The 20,029-nt window shown below is 46.8% G+C and overlaps 2 protein-coding genes across 3 annotated transcripts; one reads left to right on the forward strand and one right to left on the reverse strand.

Annotated features, from left to right (window-relative positions):
- Positions 1–441: 441 nt before the first annotated feature.
- GNL1 (G protein nucleolar 1 (putative)) lies at positions 442–10,483 on the reverse strand. The gene is made up of 12 exons (XM_054569008.1): positions 10,294–10,483; positions 9,712–9,877; positions 9,227–9,363; positions 8,916–9,067; positions 8,727–8,798; positions 7,540–7,747; positions 7,288–7,383; positions 6,438–6,632; positions 2,506–2,684; positions 2,267–2,429; positions 1,882–2,022; positions 442–1,499 (listed from the first exon to the last, which is right to left on the reverse strand). Exons 1-12 carry the CDS (start codon positions 10,364–10,366, stop codon positions 1,255–1,257), a joined length of 1,827 nt encoding a protein of 608 aa, XP_054424983.1. The 5' UTR covers positions 10,367–10,483; the 3' UTR covers positions 442–1,254.
- Positions 10,484–10,808: 325 nt separating this feature from the next.
- Positions 10,809–19,391, forward strand: PRR3 (proline rich 3). 2 transcript variants are annotated; one of them, XM_054569009.1, is made up of 5 exons: positions 10,809–11,601; positions 12,492–12,554; positions 14,854–15,144; positions 15,406–18,823; positions 19,374–19,391. In XM_054569009.1, the coding sequence occupies exons 1-4, from the start codon at positions 11,391–11,393 to the stop codon at positions 15,510–15,512; spliced, it is 672 nt and encodes a 223-aa protein (XP_054424984.1). In that variant the 5' UTR covers positions 10,809–11,390; the 3' UTR covers positions 15,513–18,823; positions 19,374–19,391. The 2 variants fall into 2 exon arrangements, 1 of the variants encoding a protein (XP_054424984.1); XR_008528754.1 differs by lacking the exons at positions 14,854–15,144; positions 19,374–19,391 and having other exon boundaries at positions 11,588–11,601; positions 15,406–15,531.
- The last annotated feature ends 638 nt before the right edge of the window (positions 19,392–20,029 follow it).

Here is a 20,029-nt window from a genome sequence, read left to right on the forward strand (position 1 = left end):
TCCCCAAATCAGGGAAAATGGGATTCAGGAAGCTGGTTCTGTGCCCTCCCTCCTGAATCTCATACACCCTTAGGGCATATAGGCTTTTAAATAATAAAACTTAACATTGTACTTAAAAGACTGGTCTGCTCAATCATAAATGCACACACTACTGCCTTGGCCACTGTGGCTCAGTGGTTAAAGCACTGTCCTATAACCAAAAAGTTGCAGGTTCGATCCCTGGTGAGGGTACACGCCTAGGTTGCAGGTTCATCCTCAGTCCAGATGTGTACATTACCTAATCCCAGCCCAGATCCCTAATCTGGGTGTGTACAGTAGGAACTGTTCAATTCTTTTCTCTCATCAATGTTTCTCTCTCCTTCCCTCTCTCTCTCAAAAAAGCAAATGAAAATGTCCTCGGTGAGGATAAAAAAATAAATATTAAAATAAATATGCACGCTATTTGTTTGCCAGTAATTAAGACTCTACTTGGACACGTTTAATCAACATTTTCACAAGCATTTAGTCTTAACTAAATATTTTCATCAACAGGAAATTCTAGAATTATACCGTATGAGCCCCAAGAATTTGGAGAACATTACACACCCTTCTTAATCCAAATATTTGGATAATTGATAATGGGGTCTTGGTCATGGCCAGGCTACAAGTTCAAGTCAGACCCAGTTTTTGCATCATTATATGCTCAGTGCTTAGCATAGGTCCAAACACACAGTCAACACTCAGTAAATACTTGCTGGATTTGAATGAATCCTGTAAAAATCTTACTTGGAGACATCATGTTGTGACACCTTTCTGTTTTTTCTCCCAGGAGCTTCTGGTATAACCCAGGCCTGGCAGCAGGGGGCACCCAAGGCTGCTGCTCAAATCGGAGCGGGTATGGTAGAAACTCAGGAAAAGGGGTTGGATGTGGACCCGGCCTTAAAAGCCTAACAGACCCTGCACTTCCCATGTTGATAATGGCATTCCTAAGGTACACGTGGCAGAGTGAGCAGAGGAAGCAAGTTTCAGGGCCTTAGAACCCACTGAATTAACTCCTACGAAGACTTTACCTTTGCAGAGAGAGTGCACAAAGAGTGAGAAGAGAAGCCTCCCATAGCTGTCAGTCTCAAAGAGCCGCTCTCACCTCAGTCCATGTGGGGAAGGGGCTACAAAGCAGACAATCTTTATTCACAACTGGGGGAGCAGAGGGAAGATACCCCCAGGTCAGTCCAAAAGCAAAGACACTGGATGGGAAAGACAGCACAGGGCATGGCCTCAGCATTCATCCTCACCCAGCAGGGCGTAAGGGTTTCGCGAGGCCAGGCTAGACCCTGGAGCTGAGGTTGGGGTGTCCTCATCCCCTTCCCCCTCCTCATCCGCATCCCGGTCTTCCTCTCCCTCCTCCTCACAGGAGCTGCTAAGCTCTTCTTCCTCCTCCTCTTCTTCCTTGTCACCTGCTGGCCCGACCCTGCCCTGCAAAACCACCAGCTCCATGGTCTCTGGATGAGATTCCCAGGTGCCTAGGGAACCCAAACAAGAACAGAAAAGAGTTTTGAACAAAGAACTAAAGCCAGAAGATGGAGAAGAGGCAAAGACTAAGAATAACAATTTTTGTACCTGCCGGCATGCATTCCTTCATTCATTCATTCAGCCTCCCATGTGCTGGGCACTGAATAGCTCTGCACACATTAACTCCAATTTTTGTCACCACCTTGCCAGGGGGAAACTAGGACCCTGATTTTGTGTATCAGGAAATGGTCTCAGAGACACTCAGTAACACAGAGTGTCTCTGAGCTGGCTGACAGGTACAGAATCCAGGTCTGCCCCAGGTCTATGTGACCACAAGCCCACCCTCTCTTGCCTACACTATAGCAGGGCTTGGAGGCGCATTGGTGAGCTGACCTTTCTGCTCACTATAGCCAGGGGGATGAAAGCACAGGCTGAGGCGGCCATCCAGCGCCAGCCGCAGGAGGCTGTTGGCTGCTCTGTACACATCGTTCCGCGCTGCCTTGGCTGTCTTGTAACCACGTTTCTCTGCCCAGGCTGGAGGGAGAAAAGCATAATGGGGAGGGAAGCCCACCAACACCATTTCCCCAACATAGTCCTTCCAGTTTCCCAGAACATTTCAGGCCAGAGGTCCTGCTCCCCCATGACAAAAATATAAGGGCAGCCCGCTGTTGGGCTTAGGAGAGGGGAGGGGACAGGGCAGCGACTGAACCTCTTAGGAGAGGAGAGGGGACAGGGCAGAGGAAAGGGCAAAGGAAGGAGCCAGGAACATGGAACTTACCTTCACAGATGTCCCAAGCACACCAGGGGTGTTCTGCAGAGGGGTCCTCAGCCTCTGGATGGCGCAGGTGAAGCAGGACATGCACAGGGATTCGGGAGGCCAGGTAGCCCACAGCAGTGTAGGGCTCCTGGATCTGGGCGATGGGGTAGATCCCCGCCAGAACCTAAGGGGAAAAAAGGATCCTCAGCTTTTTCCTTGATCTCCTGCCTTCCCCCTCCCTCCCCACACTGCCTTCATACCTGCAACTGCTTAGGCAGAAGGGAGGGGAATATAAGGCCGGGGCAATCACAGAGCTTCACAGAGGGAGTCAGAAAGTAGGTCTGAAAGTATCGGGTGTGGCCCGGGGTTCTGGAGACACTCACAACCTTCCGCCCCACCAGCCCATTGATCAGGGAGGACTTTCCCACATTGGGGAAACCTGAAGAAAACAAGGAAAGTTAACACTTGACAGATCCTCACTCTGTGATGGGAAGCATGTGGTCCTCTATCTATAGGTGAAAGGGGAACTAAGGTCCAGAAATGAAGGAGCCATTGCTCCAATTTAACACTGCAAGTTACAAATCAGGCTCTGGACTTCCAGGGTTGAATCCTGGCCTCTCCACTTACCAGCTTTGTGACCTTAAGACAATTGCTTTAACTTTCTGAGCCTCTATTTCCTCACTTTACTGTGTAGATATCTCCAACCTCAGAGCAATCAAGATTAAATGAGAAACAAATACAACTGCATAGGTCAGTGCCTACAGTGGATTAAACACCCCATCCCCATGAGACACGCATCTCATGATTATCCTAAGTTCTCCAAGAGCCTGGAGCTCTTGGACTCACTGTCACTCTTGTCATGACACCTTCATTCTGGCCGACTTCCGTATCTGAACAGATCAGCACTCTGGCCTCTCAGTACAAGGATGTACCTTCCAAAGGTTGTTTCCTCCACCCTCCCTCAGCTACTGACTCCTGTGGTCATGACCTGGAGCCTGTGACTCCACACCTCCAAAATCTCAACTGCAAGCATCCCCCTCTCTGACCTGACATCCCATCTTTGCAGATCACTTATCCTGGGTCCTCCATTTTAATCATACTTTGACAACTCTAGCATGGGAACACTATTCAACACCCAATTCATGTCCTCACTTCCCTCTTTCTCAACTTTGATTACATGATCCCATTCTACAGCCAATGCCGGTCACAGACCTTCAAATCCCTGGTCCCACCTCTCCCCTCCACCTTACTCACCTGGCAAAACCCCAACCCTATAAAACACAACTCTTTCAGCACCTGCTCCCAGCAGCTGCCTGGAGCTGGGGAATGATGCACTACCATGTTGACTGCGCTCCACTTATGACTACTAAGTATCTCCTTTCCATGGGAGGGAGGGGGAAAACAACCCTCCTGTGACAACACCCACCAGGCCCATTTCCCTGTCCCCTTTTTAATGAAATGCCTTCAAAGACTTGTCTCTGTTTGGTCACCACTTATTCATGCCATCTTCTTTATGACTATAAACTGTTAACGTACAAATCTCCTCCTCCTTTCTCCTTCTGTCTCTCAAGGTATGTATCTCTCTCTCTACTTCTCTCCCCGCCAGGCTCTAATGACACTTCTTTTGCTCTACCTTGTTTCCTGAGCGCATTTCTTCTACGGCTCACTTCTACTTCTGCAACTTTCTAAATAAATTTTCTCTTATAGATTGAAAAAAAAACTGTACATACACAAAAATGTGTAAAATATCAATGTGCCAGATGAACCCCATATCTCCCACTCCTGGCCCCAGAGTGTGACATGCATCCTCAGAGGTCCATTGGTCCCTTCTTGATCATAAGCCTCTCTCTGCTGGCCTTATCCTGAGCTGTAAGGGATTCTGTTGCTTACATTTCATTTGTCTTCTGACCTGTGTATTCCTGAATGATGCAGTTCAGTTTTGCAGCTTTTGAACTTTACACAAGTGGATTATGTAATATGAAGACTGTTGTGGCTGGCTCCTGTCTCACATGATGTTACACAAAGTTCTGCCATATTGTTGTCCATTCTCTCACTGGCCTACCCTAATCTGGCTCTCTCTCCTCCATTCCACTGAAACCACTCATGTTCACAATGCCGAGTTCGCTGAGCAAGTCTCTCCTCTCATCTCACGCGACCTGTCAGCAACATTTGATACAGCTAAGCCCTCCTTCCCCCTCCAAAAACTTTTTGTGTTTGACATCTGAGGATCCCTATTTCCTCCTCCTTTGCCCAACCTAAATACCTGCATGGCCTCCACTTTCCACCTACCTCCTTCTCCCACATCTCACCCAATCCATGGCAGTAAGTACCATTTATACCAGCAGTCCCCAACCTTTTTGGCACCAGGGAACGGTTTGGTGGCCAGGGTGGTGGGGACGGTTTCAGGATGATTCAAGGGCATTACATTCAAGCTTACCTCCTGCTGTGCAGCCTAGTTCCTAACAGGTCTGGACTGGAACCGGTCTGCAGCCTGGAGGTTGGAGACCCCTGAATTTTAATCACTAGTGGCTCCCCAAATTTAAATATGTCCCACATTCAAATCTCCAAACCTCTTCCCTAAGCTCCAAGTTGATACCCACTACCTATTCAATATCTCCACTAGAAATATTTTTTAAAGTCTCCTATTTAATGTCTGAATCCCCACCCCTCCCAAACCCCTTCAACCTGCTTCTCTCCCAATCTTCCTGTCTCAGTATTCCCAGTTGCTCAGAACAAAAACATGCAAGTCTACTGCAATAGCCTCTGATGTACTCCATCTGCTTCCTTTCTTGCCTGACCCTACATTTATTATCCACTCTCTTGCTCAAAGCCCACTGCTGGTTTCTTGTAAGTCTTGGAATAAATCCAAAATGCCTTCTCTTAGCCACAGCACCTTACATCACACGGTGCCTGGTGACCTTTCTGATCTCAGTCCCAATTCTCTTTTCTGGCTCCAATACTCTAATCCCCCTGGTTGGTCCCATGGTCAACAAGCTGATTCCCACCTCCAGACCCTCTTACTTACTATCCTTGGCCCAGAAGGCCCTTTCCCCACATCTCCACAGCCACTTTTCTTCATCATCCCAGGCTTTTCTCAGGAAACTTTCCCAAAGGACCCTTCCTCTTTAAGTTGCTCTATATCCCCTTCCATTGATCCCTAAATAATGATTTCACACCTTGGCTCAATTTATTCACAAGAAAACAGCTCCATAAAGGCAAGGGCCTTTCTGTCATTTTCATGGCATATCTCCTCCCCCTGCACAAGCACCTGCACCTGGTGCTCAGGAGTGGCTGGGTGAAAGCAGCATGGCAAACCTAAACCAGGGAGGCTTGTGCCACACCACCCTGAACACAGGCTGCTAAGAGAGGGCATGCAGCCTCCTGGGATGGACAGCTAGGCTCAGAGTCAGGGGAAGGGAAGCCAGAGGGAAATGACTGGAATAGGGAACAATCTGTCAGCTGTTAGGCAAGTTTTTCCCAAGACAAAAAGGAGACTGAAAAATAAGTCAGGATCATTTCCAAGGAACCAACTACTCCGCTCTCCCTAATTTCTACTAGGCTGGGCCTTATTTAGTTCCAATAACACCTTAGTAGCACATCTTTGCCAAAGTCACTTCTCACCTCTCCTACCCAAAATGAAAAGGGGTCCTGGGCCCTGTCTCCCCCACCAAGAGCAGACACAAATCTCTGGAATAAGGGAAGATTCTCCTTCACAACAGATTTAAAGGGTTAAGATGCAGAAATAAATTAACATTTACTAAGCTCCTACTATGATTTAATGCCCACTCTACTATGGACAAATAACTACAACTTAAACAGTTAATACACATAAGTCACTTAGAACAGTGCCTGGCACATAGAAAAACCACATAAATGTTAAATTTTAACACTTATTATTCTTACTATCTGTCAGGCTCTGTTAGACTCTCTCTATACTCTTCCCTTCATTCCTCATATCTGTTTTTACGTGAGTATCACTGTCCTCATTATAAAAGTACCTATGACTCAGAGTGATTAAATATTTGCTCAAGGTCAGTAACAACTGAGAAGAGGTGGAATTTAACTGAGGCAATGCCATGATCCTTCATCTATAGCAGAGGGCCTTCAGAGACCCTGCAGCTTAATGAGACCTAATAAGCTTCCCTCTTTTCCAAATACTGAGGTTGCCCTGCATGTGCCACAACTTCCTTACCCACACAGCCGATGGTCACCACCCCATCCTTGTAGCGCTCTCGGGTTAGGCCAGCTGGCTCCATTGCTGAGTCAGACTGCTGCTCTACCAGGACTGCTGGCCCGTCATCCTCTTCCTCCTCCTCACCAGAACCATTGCCCCAGGTGGCCCCAGCCACATCCCGGGCAATCTTCTCCCGCCAGCTGCTCAAATCCACTGCTCAGGGAAGAAGACGAAGAAGGTTTTCCCCAGGGCCACCATATATCATGGCAGACTATGATGGCACTGCTGGTGTAACCAATACCCTCTGGAGTTGGATAGTGTCAACCTGCACCATGCACGACTCCACAGTCTTCACTTGACCCCACCCTAGAATCACATGCACTTCTCTGTCAAAGTTTTCTGAACAGTCCTGGGAAGCCTGAAGGCAGCTATGCTAGGGCTCCTGCCTCTGGGCTACACTAGGGTACCTGCTACCTCTCTGGTCCTATCAAGTCAGTCTTTTTTTTTTTTTTTAGACTTTATTTATTTATTTTTAGAGAGGGGGAAGGGAGGGGGTAGGAAGGGAAAAAGACAGGGAGTGAAACATGAATGCGTCGTTGCCTCTCGAGCATCCCTTACTTGGGGGCCTGGCACACAACACAGGCATGTGCCCTGACTGGGAATTGAACCAGTGACCCTTTGGTTCGCAGGCCAGCACTTAGTCCACTGACTCACACCAGCCAGGGCCCACCAAGTCAGTCTTCCATCCCTCGCCCCTAGCCCCTCGCCTCTGTCCATAATAGAGAAGTTGACTTCGAGAAAGTGAGCAAAATGACTCTGGGCCTTGGTCCCCCATGGCCTGCCACATCTCCCTTTAAGGGGCACAAACCTTTCCCTGCAGTGATGGCTTCACAGGCTCTCAGCAACTGCTCTGGCCCCAGGGCCTGAGTCCATCCTCTCCCCCGCCTTCGACTCTTCTTCAGGACTGAGATCCAAGGGTACAAAAGGATTAGCACACTCCATCTCTGCCACTAACCTCAGGTCCAAAATCAGGTACATCCTTATCGACATGCTTCTCTGTTCTCCCCTTCATCCCCTGCCACACTACCTTTCCCATGTGCCCTCCTCATTGCCCACTCACCACTACTAGGGTCCTGTGGGATGCGGGGATCCCGAGGGAAGGAGGTGAAAAGGACGATATGGAGCTGGGGAAAGTGCTGGTGGAAATAATGCTTCCAGGCAACCACGAGAGCTGGTGGGGCCAGGTCCACTTTGTTCAGGACCAGCACCAGGGCCAGCCCAAGTTCTCCAGTTACATACTCATAAAGTGCTGGTGGGAAATTCACAACCTGGGATAGGGTTGGTAAGGGGATGAGCAATGAGAGGTCAGCCCAGAGGTCTCTGCCTCTAGCTCCCCACTCAGTAGGCACAGCTTGGAGACAAGACCCTGGTGGTAGCAGATTCTAGGGCAAGAAGGGTAAATCAGCCAAACTGCACTAGAAAGACAAAACAGGGGTTAAGTTAATATCTGTGCATTTGTGTAGGAATATGTGTACAACTCGTTAAGGACCTTCAAATGAGGTCCTCTTAACATCTCTCACAAACTTCCCTTCCTCCCACTGGAAGATAACAGTGAAGCAGCAAAGCAGGTTCATACAAGGGCCATCCAGCAGGAGAGTCTAGAGCCTTAACCACTACCCCCACATTCCAGGTAAGTCCTGTGCTCACTGAGGTGGCAGGGCAAGGGGACGCTCCCAGCGGCCTTCATTACATCCCCAAGAGCTCCACTCTGGGACTTTCTATTGGCTTAGCTCAGCTGGGCTAGAAACAGGATAGGCAGTTTTTCTTTCTTTCTTTCTTTCTTTTTTTTTTAATTTTTTATCCTCATCTGAGGCCATGCTTATTGATTTTAGAGAGAATGGAGGGAGGGAGGGAGAGAAACATTGATGTGAGAGAGAAACATCTACGGATTGCCTCTTATACAACCAGGGACCAAACCCATAACCTAGGCATGTGCCCTGACCAGGAAGTGAACCCGCAATCTTTTTTTGGTTTACAGGATAACCAACTGAGCCACACCAGCTAGAGCAAGCTATGCAGTCTTTCATCAAAGGAATAACAGAGAGGAGAGTCAGTTGGCCAGGAAGGAGTGACAGGCTATGACCCTAATGAATAAAGGGCTGAGTCCCTGACTACAGACATCAGCACAGGATAGAGACTACAAAGGAAGGTGGATACCTCCCTGTTTCCCAGCTCCTGTTTTCGCCCTTGACCCCACAAGAATCTTTCTCCCTCCTCCTGCTTGCCCAGCCTCATCCCAATACTCACTGGATGTCGGACATCAGTGATAAGCAGGACAATGTCAGACATCTCTAAAACTCGCCACAGTTGCCTCCATGTCTAAAAAGACAAAGTTGATTGATGAGACCCTGAGCCTAGAGTCCCTTTCCTGTCTTACCCCAGGCCAATTGGACCCTGGGTCACTATGCTCCACTCCTGTCCCCCTTCCATTCTCACCTCCAGATTGTGCTCAAAGTAGCTAAGTTTCTCTGAAGTATAAGCCCCATGAATCTTCCCAAGATACTCCTGGAAGCTCCATTCCTCCTGGCTCATTAGTTGTTCCTTAGACATCTCATAGCTCCAAGGGGGACGTCGAGGAAAGTCCAGTACTGCAAAAATCAAGAAAGATCCAAGCAAGTCTGAGAACAGTTTCAGGGACTCCAGGGTGCATCCCAAACCCTCCCTCCTCAGTCAGTTTTTACTCTTCCACACTCCTTCCCCCAGTCCAGTGCCCGACCCAAACATCCAGGTATTGAGTTCTCCCTCACCTGAACCAGGCTGATAGACCTCGTGGATGTCCAGCTCCAGCACCTCAGCACTGACCGGCTGCAGCACTTGCTCCCGGGCTGCTCTCTTTCTCCTCTCCACCTCCTCCCGGCTGTCTCGTTCAAAATGCAGTCGGTATCTATGGGGACAAGGACCAACGCATCCATCGCAATCCTGTGACCACAAACTCCCTACTTGCACAGACGACTTCTCTAAGCTTCTCTCCAAGGCTGTTTGCCTCCTAAGTCGGCCCTACCCCAAATCCCCCTTTCGCGTAGTATTCTCACCCTTCTAAAACCAAAACTCTCTCCACCCCTCCGGAAGGGAAGATTGTGGCCCGCTCCCGTGAACGCAATGGCCCGCGGAGAACCATGGCATCCCAGCCCCACCACCTCCAGTTTCAGGCCTTCACCAGTGGCAGCCGGCTTTCCCCCCAACTCCCCCCAACGCTCTGACTTCCTGGTAAGCGGGGAAGGCCCACTCTCACCGATTGGGGTCATAGCCTCGCGGGCCCAGACCCTGGGAAGGCTGCTGGTTGAGCCTACGGATGTGATGGGTCACAGACTCCCCGTCCGATGTGTCAGTCTGCTCCTCCCGCCGTTCCCGGCTCCCGCTGCGGCTGTTGGAACTGGATCGCAGCCCATCTTGAAGCCCTGCGGGGAGGAGCCGGTGACGCCAGTGCTGGTCGGCTCTCAAGAGCCAAAAGATCCCTTCTCCAGTCTGCCTGGCTCCCCCTCACCCCACCCCCACTTCTTTTGAGGCCCGATCTCTCACACAACCTGCTCAGGACCCTCCTGGATGGCCTTGGAGATAGTCACTCCTCCTCCAAGGATCTGCGGGGATGGCGCCCGTTCGAGCAAGGGGGATTCCCTTCCCCCAACTCTCCATCCTTACCCACCCCTTTCAGGTAAGGGTGTTGGCGTGAGAGAATCCCCGCCGCAGTCGCCCGCCAGCTTGGGCGCGCGGCCACCGCACCCTCCTCCACCCCTCAGAGGTGCGGAGGGCACACCCCTCCTTCCAGCTGTGCGGGAGCTCGAGCCCCGCCCCCTCCTCCCGCTACCTCACTGACCTCGCTTCCGCTCCCGCTTGTCCTGCAACTGCTTCTTTTTCTGCTTCACGCTGAAGGGCTTCTTCCTCGGCATGGCCCGGACCAGTCACCTGGCCCGCCCTTCGCCGAGCTCCCGCCGCCTCAACTGACTCCCCCTCCGGGGGCAGCCCAAGCCACCAAGGCCCGGGACCCTCCAAGGGGTGTGGCTATGCGGTGACGTCAGCGGGCGGGCCCAGCCGATTCGCCCCAGTAGCCAGGCTGGAAGGCGGGTGGATGCAGGGAAATACAGTCACTTCTCTGCCAGAGCAAGGAGAGATGATGTGGGGTGGGCTCCCGCAACGTGAGAGCCAGCGGCACAGAGAGGGCACAGTGGCGGTGAGGAAAGAGGCGCGCGTGGGAGGATCGGGCTCACTCCGTCACGGACGCTACCACCTCGCGCTGGGAAGAGGGGAGGATGCGCGTCATCCGTACCTGCGCGCCAGGGAGAAGCTACCACTCACCTGGAGGGGCGGTGGAGCTGCAGGCGGGTCCTACCACCTGGGGAGAGAGGGGTGCGGACAAAACGCTGCAGCTCTCCCAGCCCCGGGGCTTGACCTGAAAGGGCTGAGAGTGCTCGCCGGGGATTGGAGCCCAGTTCTGCGTTACACTGTGGGTAGAGTCAGAGGTCTAGAACCGTGATGGCGGTCTGAAGCATCCTGAGGCCGCCCTGCCGGAACCCAAATTACTGATGGAAAGAATGAGAAGAGGCAGGTTTACAGATCAAAAGGACAAGTGCAGGCAAGGAGGGAAACCCTGGTGTTACTAGGGCTTTGGGAGGAAGGTCAGAGGTCACGAAGTTGTGCCTGCAGCTGTTACCATAGTAACCGGGGACCGGATGTGGCGGTCTTAGGGTGCGACAGCCCTCTTTTCAGACCTTATAGCGCGAGAATTTGAGGACTCTACACTGGGAAGCCGGTCGTGGAGGTTTTTTCAGCAAGGAGAGAAAGGAATTTTTTAAGCATTTACAGTAGCGCAACGAAGGGAAAATTTGAGATTGCCGCTGTGCCTTGGCAGAGACCAAGGGAGGCAGCTCACGTGAGAAAGCCGCACAAAGGCTCCCACGCCTTTCCGGAAGCTAAATGGGGGCGCCTCGGCCTCCACGGCCACCGCCCCCCGGAAGCGGAAACAATCCCAGCGTGCCCCTTCCTCACCGTCCTCCAAATCACGCTGCAGCCATTGCAGCAACCACGATGCCCAAACGAAAGAAGCAGGATCAGCAGAAGCAGCCGCTGGACCCTCAAGTACCAAAGCGGGAAGAGATTGGAAACGAAGACGATGGGAGTCCTACGGGTGAGGAGCACGGGGGCAGTATGTATATTGTCTGTCAGCCGGTGGGGGCGAGGACTTAGGGGCTGAAAGGTGCGGGACCTGGGGCTCCCACAGAAGGAGGAAGGGCGCATGCGCTGAGGTGGGGAGGGTGGCGTTAGGGGCAGATCTGGGATGGAGCCTGAAAGAGTGCTCTTACTTGAACCCTCAGCTGTAATCCGGCTCCTAAACCTTTTTTTTTTAAAGGCTGGGGAGGTGAGGCTATAGGGCTCGTGTGCGTAGCCGCAGAACGGCAGGAGAGAGGGGCCATAGAGAGATTGCAAGTTGCGATGACTGGTATAACAATTTGTGACCAGGTGTTCAAAGGGAAAAATAGAAGTGTGTCCTCTAGACTACTGGGGGGAAGGTGAAGCTATCTGATAGGCCAGTTGTTAAAGAGAGGATAGCAACAGTGTCAGGGAAAGAGAAAATTGTAGGTATTTCTCCCGCATTATTCCCCTTGACCAAGTCTCCGCTTTTTTACAAATCCTGAAAACTTTTGCAGTGGAAAGAAAAGATAGATAGGGTGAAAACTCCCAACACGACTAAGACTCTACGTGGTTTTATTGGTTGGATTAAGAAATGAGTAACAAACAAAACAGAAGAACAGAGTCTCGCTGGCTAGTGTGGCTCAGTGGATTGAGTGCTGGCTTGCAAACCAAAAGGTCGCTACATTTGATTCCCAGTCAGGGCAGGCAACCTGGGTTGCGGGCCAGGTCCCCAATTGGGGGCGTGTGAGAGGCAACCAATCGATGTTTCTCTCCCCTCTCTTTCTCCCTCCCTTCCCCTCTCTCTAAAAATTAAAAAACAAAAACCAGGATCATCAGTCCCTTAGTTCATTATAATGATGACCATATTTTTGTGTCTCCTTTTAGGATCACCCAGCCTTCTGGGCCCTCCCCCCATAGCCAATGGAAAGCCTGGTGACCCCAAGTCAGGTGAGGAGGAAGGGGCCCAAATCATTTTATTATGTCCTAGAGAAGGGAGCAAGGGAGGGACTAAAACCCAGGAAAGACTTAAGCAAAAGATCAGGGATTCAGAACCTAAATGAAGAGATGTTGTGTGTTCACAGATTGGAAAACTCAGTGTTGTAAAAATGTCAGCTCTTCCCAGTTGGTCTGTAGATTCAGTGCATTCCCAGTTATAATCCCTATTTTTGTGTGTGGAAATAAACATTCTGCATTATTATATGGAAATGCGAAGGATGAGGGTGAGAGATTGCAAAGGTGATCTTGAAGTGATAGGGCTTGCTCTGAATATCAAGACCCAGTGGAAAGCTAGTTATAATGATTTGGTGTTGGTGCAAGGATAGACATATAAGTCAATAGAACAGCATAAAGGATCCAGTAATAGGCCCACGCATATCTGAAATAATGGTATTTTCAATTAATGGTGCTGGATTAATTGGATACTCATGGGGGGAAAATGAAATTTGACCTATTCATACCATATACAAACATCAATTCCAAGTGGAATCTAGATCTAAGTGTAAAAGGTAAAGAAATAATTCTAGGAAATAAATATATTACATTGTCTTAGAGCAGATAAGAGTTCTTACACAGGAAACACACACTAACCATAAAGGGAAGATTTATAAACTGAACTACATTAGAAAATAAACTTCTATTAATCAAATGACACCCTTAAGAAATGAATAAAGTAGAAGATACTTGCAACAAATGTAAACAATAAGGAACTCAAATCTAGAATATAAAGAACTCTTATGGACAACCTGTTAGAAAAGTGTAAATGGCAAAAACAAGTGAACAAAAACATCATTAGTTGACAAATAAACACAAGATAAAAACATACTACTCTGAAACTGAAATGCTTGTCCACTTATAAAATGGTACAACCACTATAGAAGACAGTATGGAGGTTCCTCAAAAAATTAAAAGTAGAACTATAGTATGATCCAGCAATTACACTTCTGAGATATATCCAAAAGAAAAGAAAGCAGAATCTTGAAGAGATACTTGCACACCCATGTTCATTGCACTATTCACAATAGCCAAGAGATGAAACCAACCCAAATATTTGTTGACAGATGAATAAACAAAATGTATATTCATACAGTGGAATATCATTCAGACCCTCAAAATAAGAAAATCCTGTCACATGCTACTGCATGGATGAACCTTGAAGCCATTATGCTAAATAAAATAAGCCAGTCACAAAAAGGAAAATACTATATGATTCCACTTATATGAAGTATCTGAAGTAGTTAAATGCATAGACATGAAGTAGAATGGTGATTGCCAGGGGCTGAGTAGAGTGGGGAAAGGAGAGTTGTTTAGTAGCTACAGAATTTTAGTTTTACAAGATTAAAAAAAGTTCTGGAGATCTGTTTCACAACAATGTGAATTTATTTAACACTACTGAGATGTACACTTAAAAATAGGTAAGATGGCAAGTTTTATGTTATATATTTTACCACAAATTTAAAAAAGAAACTTTTCACATTCAGCAGAATTGCAAAAAAATGAAAAGTTTAACAATACCCAACATTGTTAAGGCTATGGAACAACTGCTAGTGGGGGTATAAATTGATACAACCACTTTGGAGAAAGTTTGACTTTATTAAACTTGAGCATACATACACTATAGGACCTAGTAATAACCTCTACTAGATATATACTCAACAGGAATGCATACATACGTTAACAGACGGGTATTAAAATGTTCATAGCATTTTTCATTATAGCCCCAAACTCAAATCCACCAACATGTCCACCCTCAGTAGAATGGATAAGGTGTTGTGTGTACATGCAATGGGATGCTACACCTCAATCAAAACGAACTGCAACAGGCAACCTGGATGAATCTCACAAACATGATGATGAGCAAAAGGAGCCAAACACAAGAATGCAGACTGTTTGATTCCACCTATGCAAAGTTCAAAAAACTAACGTATGATGCTAGAAGTCAGGACAGCGGTTATGTTTGCAGAGGTGGGTAGAATAGTTAGGGAGATGGGGCTTCTCGAGTGTTTATAAGGTCCTGTCTTCACCTGGGTGGTGAAAACACAAATGTGTTTACTTTGGTAATAGTTAAGCTGTACACAAGAAATTGGTTTATTTTTTGTGTGTATATAATGTACTTCAGTAAAAAGAAAAAAAAATTTAGGGCTTCTTTATCAGGTTTAAGTTAGCCATTGATCACCTTTCCATGCTCTCTCTCTCTCTCTCTCTCTCTCTCTCTCTCTCTCTCTCTCTCTCTCTCCCCCCCCCCCCCCAGCTCTTCACAGAGGTCCTCCAGGATCAAGGGGACTGATGATTCCACCACTGCTGACTCTCCCACCTCCTCCCCGGGGCAGAAGCCCAATTTGGGGAGGCTTTGGCCCCAGGTCTGGCCCATATGGTCATGGTTGGTGGGGGGTCAATGCTGAGCCTCCTTTTCCCAGACCAGGCCATAGTAGTTCCTCCAGGGGAGGCTTTCACAAAGAACAGAGACATCCTCGAAGGCTCAAAAGCTGGTCACTTGTCAAGAATACCTGCCCTCCCAATAATGAACCCCAGGTTATGGAAGGTGAGGCCCATTTTTTTATGCCTGTACACATTTAATACCCATCACTCCCAGAGTGACCATGATTCTTTTCCTTTTGGCTGTCCTTTGTCCTCTTGAAGTGGGAGTAGCCTTGAATGTTTTTTCTTCCGGAGAAAGACTACCATTCCAGAATATCTGGAAATGGTAGGGAATAGGAAATCTGACCCTCTCTCTATCTCTACCCTCTGTTACCTTTATTTTCTTTCTTACATTTTAAATTGCCCAATTTTCACTTATCCACAGACAAATCTGACCGCCCTGTTTGCCGACACTTTGCCAAAAAGGGCCACTGTCGTTATGAGGACCTCTGTGCCTTCTACCACCCAGGCGTCAACGGACCTCCTCTGTGAGACTGCCTTCCCATCCAAGCTGGAAGGAGCCCTCTGTGACTTAGTGGCCACATATTTCCCTGTGGCCCTGTGATGGCTACTGTGATGCTGTTCCATCCACCACCTCCCAGTCAGTGACACCCACCCCTATCCACCACCTCTCCCATTTGAGGTCCAGAGTTGTGTTTCATCACTGGTGTACCATGTGATCTTCTGATCAGCTCCAAGAGACTTGCCTTCAGTATTCCATCTTTGCTCCTTTCAACTGCTTCCTGGATCTCCTCTCCTTCGCCAACTGAATGCCGAGCAGGAAGTTTATTTGGTGCTGTTTCTTGTGCAATTGTCCATCCAGCCCCCAGTATTGCCCTCAATTCCTGAGCCCTGTAGCAGTTTCCTACCATTCCCTCCTTCTAGCTGCTTGTTTTAAGTCCTTTTTATGTGGTACCCTTACTCCAATGTCAGCAACTCCCCAATGTCTGTGAAACTCCCCAGGTCTGGCCTGGGGTCAAATTTCAATGACTGGTACAGAGTCACTCCCTGAAAAACCACTCTCCCTGCAATTGGATTTTGTAGCTTCGCCATCAGTAGCATGGCCTCCGCTACTGCTGTGGTCTGTCCTCACTGTGCTTTGTGAACTGTGCACCCCCTCATAGCCTTTCTCAGTGTCCATGGCATTTCTGTGGCTTCCCAACACTGCAGTATTTCTGCCAAAATGAGTGAGGCTTTTGGTGCCCTCAAGACTTTCCCCACCTCCCAGCATGGGAGAACTGTGAAACTTTCTATAAGACTGCCTCCTTGGCCTCATTAGGTGTCCTCTGAACCCTCTGGTGGGCCTACCCTATCCCCTCTACAGCCCTTTTAGTTAAACTGCATCATTGTGAGGCCAGCAGGCCTTTTTGTTTGAATTCTGTGAATCCACCTGGCCTGTCTGGGTGGAACTTAGACAGTACTATCGTCCTCGGTCCAACCTCTACATCCCTGGTACTGGTTGTTTTCTGTGAAAACAACAGTGAACAGGCTCAGTCTTGAACTGACCCTGAGGGAATGGGTCAGGAGTTGTTTGGGCAAGAGGGAGAAGTGAGAGCTGTTGAAGAACTGAAAGTGAAATTTTTTTTCTTTTTAAGATATTTTATACTAGTAATAAATGCAAAGGAAATGAGCATTTTCTTTAATTCCTATGTTCAGTTGTCTGTGAAGGTGCAGATGAGGGTATTCTCATTGAAGATTTTTTTAAGCATCATTTTTTTCAGATTTTATTTTTAGAGAGGGGAAAGGACGGAGAAAGGGAGAGACATCCATGCGTGGTTGCCTCTTTGTGCACTCCCTACTAGGGACCTGGCTGGCAACCCAACCATGTGTCCCTACACTGGGAATAGAACCAACAAACACTTCTTTTTGCATGCCGGCATTCAATCCATGAGCCACACCGGCCAGGGCTTGAAGTCATTTATTCTTCATTTAGTTCATACACAGTGGTGAAAGAGAAAGGCAAAGCTTAAGTTTCTTCCAGGCTGAAGGAACCAGTTGGGGTCCCATTAACTGGACTAGGCTGCATTATGTTAAGGTTAAAATTTTGTGGGAGAAAGGAACAACCAAATAGCCGTGGAGTAATTTTTAAACATCTTTGTGTGTAGGTTTGATATTTATGGAGTGATGATGACAAAGCAATCTTTCAATAAATATTTGTTGAGCCAGGCACTATACTAGGCACTAGAGACAACAGCCAAAACCAGTAAGTTGAAAATCTACAAACGGGAACATGTTATTCCAAAAAATCACAAATACATGTGAAGTTAGAGGTCAATAGTGCTGTAGAGAAGTAAGACATGATGAAAGGGGGAGTATGTGATAAAGGGAACCTTGGAAGATGACAACAGGCAAACTGAAGGATGAGTAGGTAAGATGGTAGAACACATACAATAAAGTTGCAGGATACAAAATGTACAAAAATCCACAGCTTTCCTATGTACTAACAAGGGGGGGAAATGAGAAACAATTCCTTTTGCAACTGAAACCAAGAGAACAAAATACCTACTAATAAAGGACATGAAACACCTATATACTGAAAATTACAATGTATTACTAAAAGATACAAAGAGACAGCATGGGAAGATACTCTGTTCATGGATTGGAAGAATCAACATAGTTAAAATGACCATATTGTTGAAAGCAATATACAGATTTAATGCAGTCCCCATCAAAATACCAATGGTTTTTTTTTTTTAGAGAAATAGAACAAAAGAATCAGATTTATATGGAACTACAAAAAAAAAAATAGCCAACGCAATTCTGAAAGAAGCTGGAGGTATCACATTACTTGGCTTGAAATTACGCTACAGAGCTACAATAATCAAAACAGCATGGTATTGGCAGAAAACTCATGCACATATCCATGGAGCAGAACTGAGCCCAAATATCAAACCACATGTATATGGACATAATTTTTGACAATGGAGTCAGAAACAATCGGGGTGGGGGGACAGAGGGGCGTCTCTTCAAAAATGGTGCTGGGAAAATTGGAAAGACATGCAAAAGAAAGAAACTAGACTATTTGTCCCTATGTACAAAAATTAAATCAAAATGGATCAAAGACATGTAAGATCTGAAACAATAAATTACATAGAAGAAAACAGATACTAAATTTATGGACTTTGGTTGTGGAGAACATTTTATGAATTTGACCTCAAAGGAAAGGAAGTAAAGGCAAAAATAAATGAAATGAACCATAGTAAACTAAAAGGCTTCTGCACAGCATAAGAAACCAGCAACAAAACAGGCAACTGACTGAATGGGAGATGAGATTTGCAAACAACAGCTCTGACAAATTTTTAATATCCAAAATACATAAAGAGATGAATAAAAATACCACACAATCTAATTGAAAAATGGGCAGAGAACCTGAACAGACACCTCTCCCCAAAAGACACAAATAGTGAACATTTACATGAAAAGATGTTCAACCTCACTAGCTATTAGGAAGATGCAAATCAAAACTACAATGAGATACCACTTCATACCTGTTAGAATGGCTTTTATCAAGACAGGTAATAACAAATGTTGGAGAAGTTGTGGAGAAAAGGGAACTCTCATTCACTGCTGGTGGGAGTGTAGGCTGGTACAGCCACTGTGGAGAATGGTCTGGCACTTCCTCAAAAAAATTAAGAATAGTGTTACCATATGACTCAGCAATCCATCTCCTAGGTATCTACCAAAAAAACTCAAAAACATATTCACAAAGATATATGCACCCCTATCATTAAAGCATTATCCGCAGTGGCCAAGACATGGAGACAACCAAAGTGTCCTTCAACAGAAGATTCAATAAAGATTTGGTACGTATATACAATGGAATATTAGTCATAAGAAAAGACAAAATACTGCCATTTGTGACAGCATGAATGGACCTTGAGAATAGTATACTAAGCAAAATCAGAAAAAGCTAAGGAGTTTATGATTTCACTCATATGTGGGATATAAAACAAACTCATGAACACAGCAGTGTGCTCATTGCCAGAGTGAAGGGGGTGGGGAGTAGGAGGTGGAGGGGACCTAATATATGGTGACAGAAGACAGATTGACTTTAAGTGATGGGCACACAGTGCAATATACAAGTCCAGTATCATAGTTGTGTACACTTGGAGCGTTTATGATCTTATTAACAAACACCCCCAGTAAATTTAATTTTTAAAAAATAAGTGGGAGGAGTTCAAGGTTAGGCAGAAGAAAGGAGCTAACCTACTTGGGGCCTTACAGAACAAAGATTGGGGGCTTTTAAGAAAAAAGCCTTAGAAGAGTTTCAGATAGGCCAGTATCACAGGTTGGACTGATTTTTCTTTCTTTTTTTTTTAAGATTTTGTTAATTTTTTTTTTTTTTTTTTTTAGAGAAAGTAGAAGGGAGAAAGAAAGAGAAGTAGAGAAACATCAATGGATTGCCTCTGGCCCTGCAACCTCAGCATGTGCCCTGACTGGGAATTGGACCAGCAACCAACTGTTTGGTTCACAGTCCAGTGCTCAATCCACTGAGCCACACCAGCCAGGGCTGGATTGGTTTTTCAAAAACATCAACTCATGGTAGGGAGCTGGCCAAGCCTGGAGGTGGAAGTTAAAAGTTACTTCAGCAATCCAGGTGAGTCGCAGTGATGGCATCAACTTTGGTTGTGGAGTTGGGGAAAAGTGGAGTTTTGGAAATAAGAGATCAAAATGAATGTATTTAGGTTTTGGAAGGTAGTTCTGGCTTGTGTAACTAAGTGCCATTTAAAAATAAAGGTATTGGGAAAAAACAGGCAGAATGTCAGTAATTTCCTTTTGAAATGGTTGTGTCTAAGCTGCCTTTTTAAAGACATCCAAGGAAAGATGTAGTTGAATATACAGTTTTGATATTCAGGTTAAAACAAAGCATAAGTCTGAGTTATCTGCATCTAGGTGGTGGTTGAAATAATGGGAATGGATATATTTATTCACTGTAAATATTAAGTACCTACTATGGACCAGTTTGTCAACTTTAAGTTCAATTGTAACAGAAACCAAATAAGATAGAA

This window comes from Pteronotus mesoamericanus, unplaced genomic scaffold (genome assembly GCF_021234165.1).
Source record: "Pteronotus mesoamericanus isolate MK-2021 breed Mesoamerican mustached bat unplaced genomic scaffold, CSHL_Meso_final contig_20, whole genome shotgun sequence".
Classification (NCBI taxonomy): Eukaryota; Metazoa; Chordata; class Mammalia; order Chiroptera; family Mormoopidae; genus Pteronotus; species Pteronotus mesoamericanus.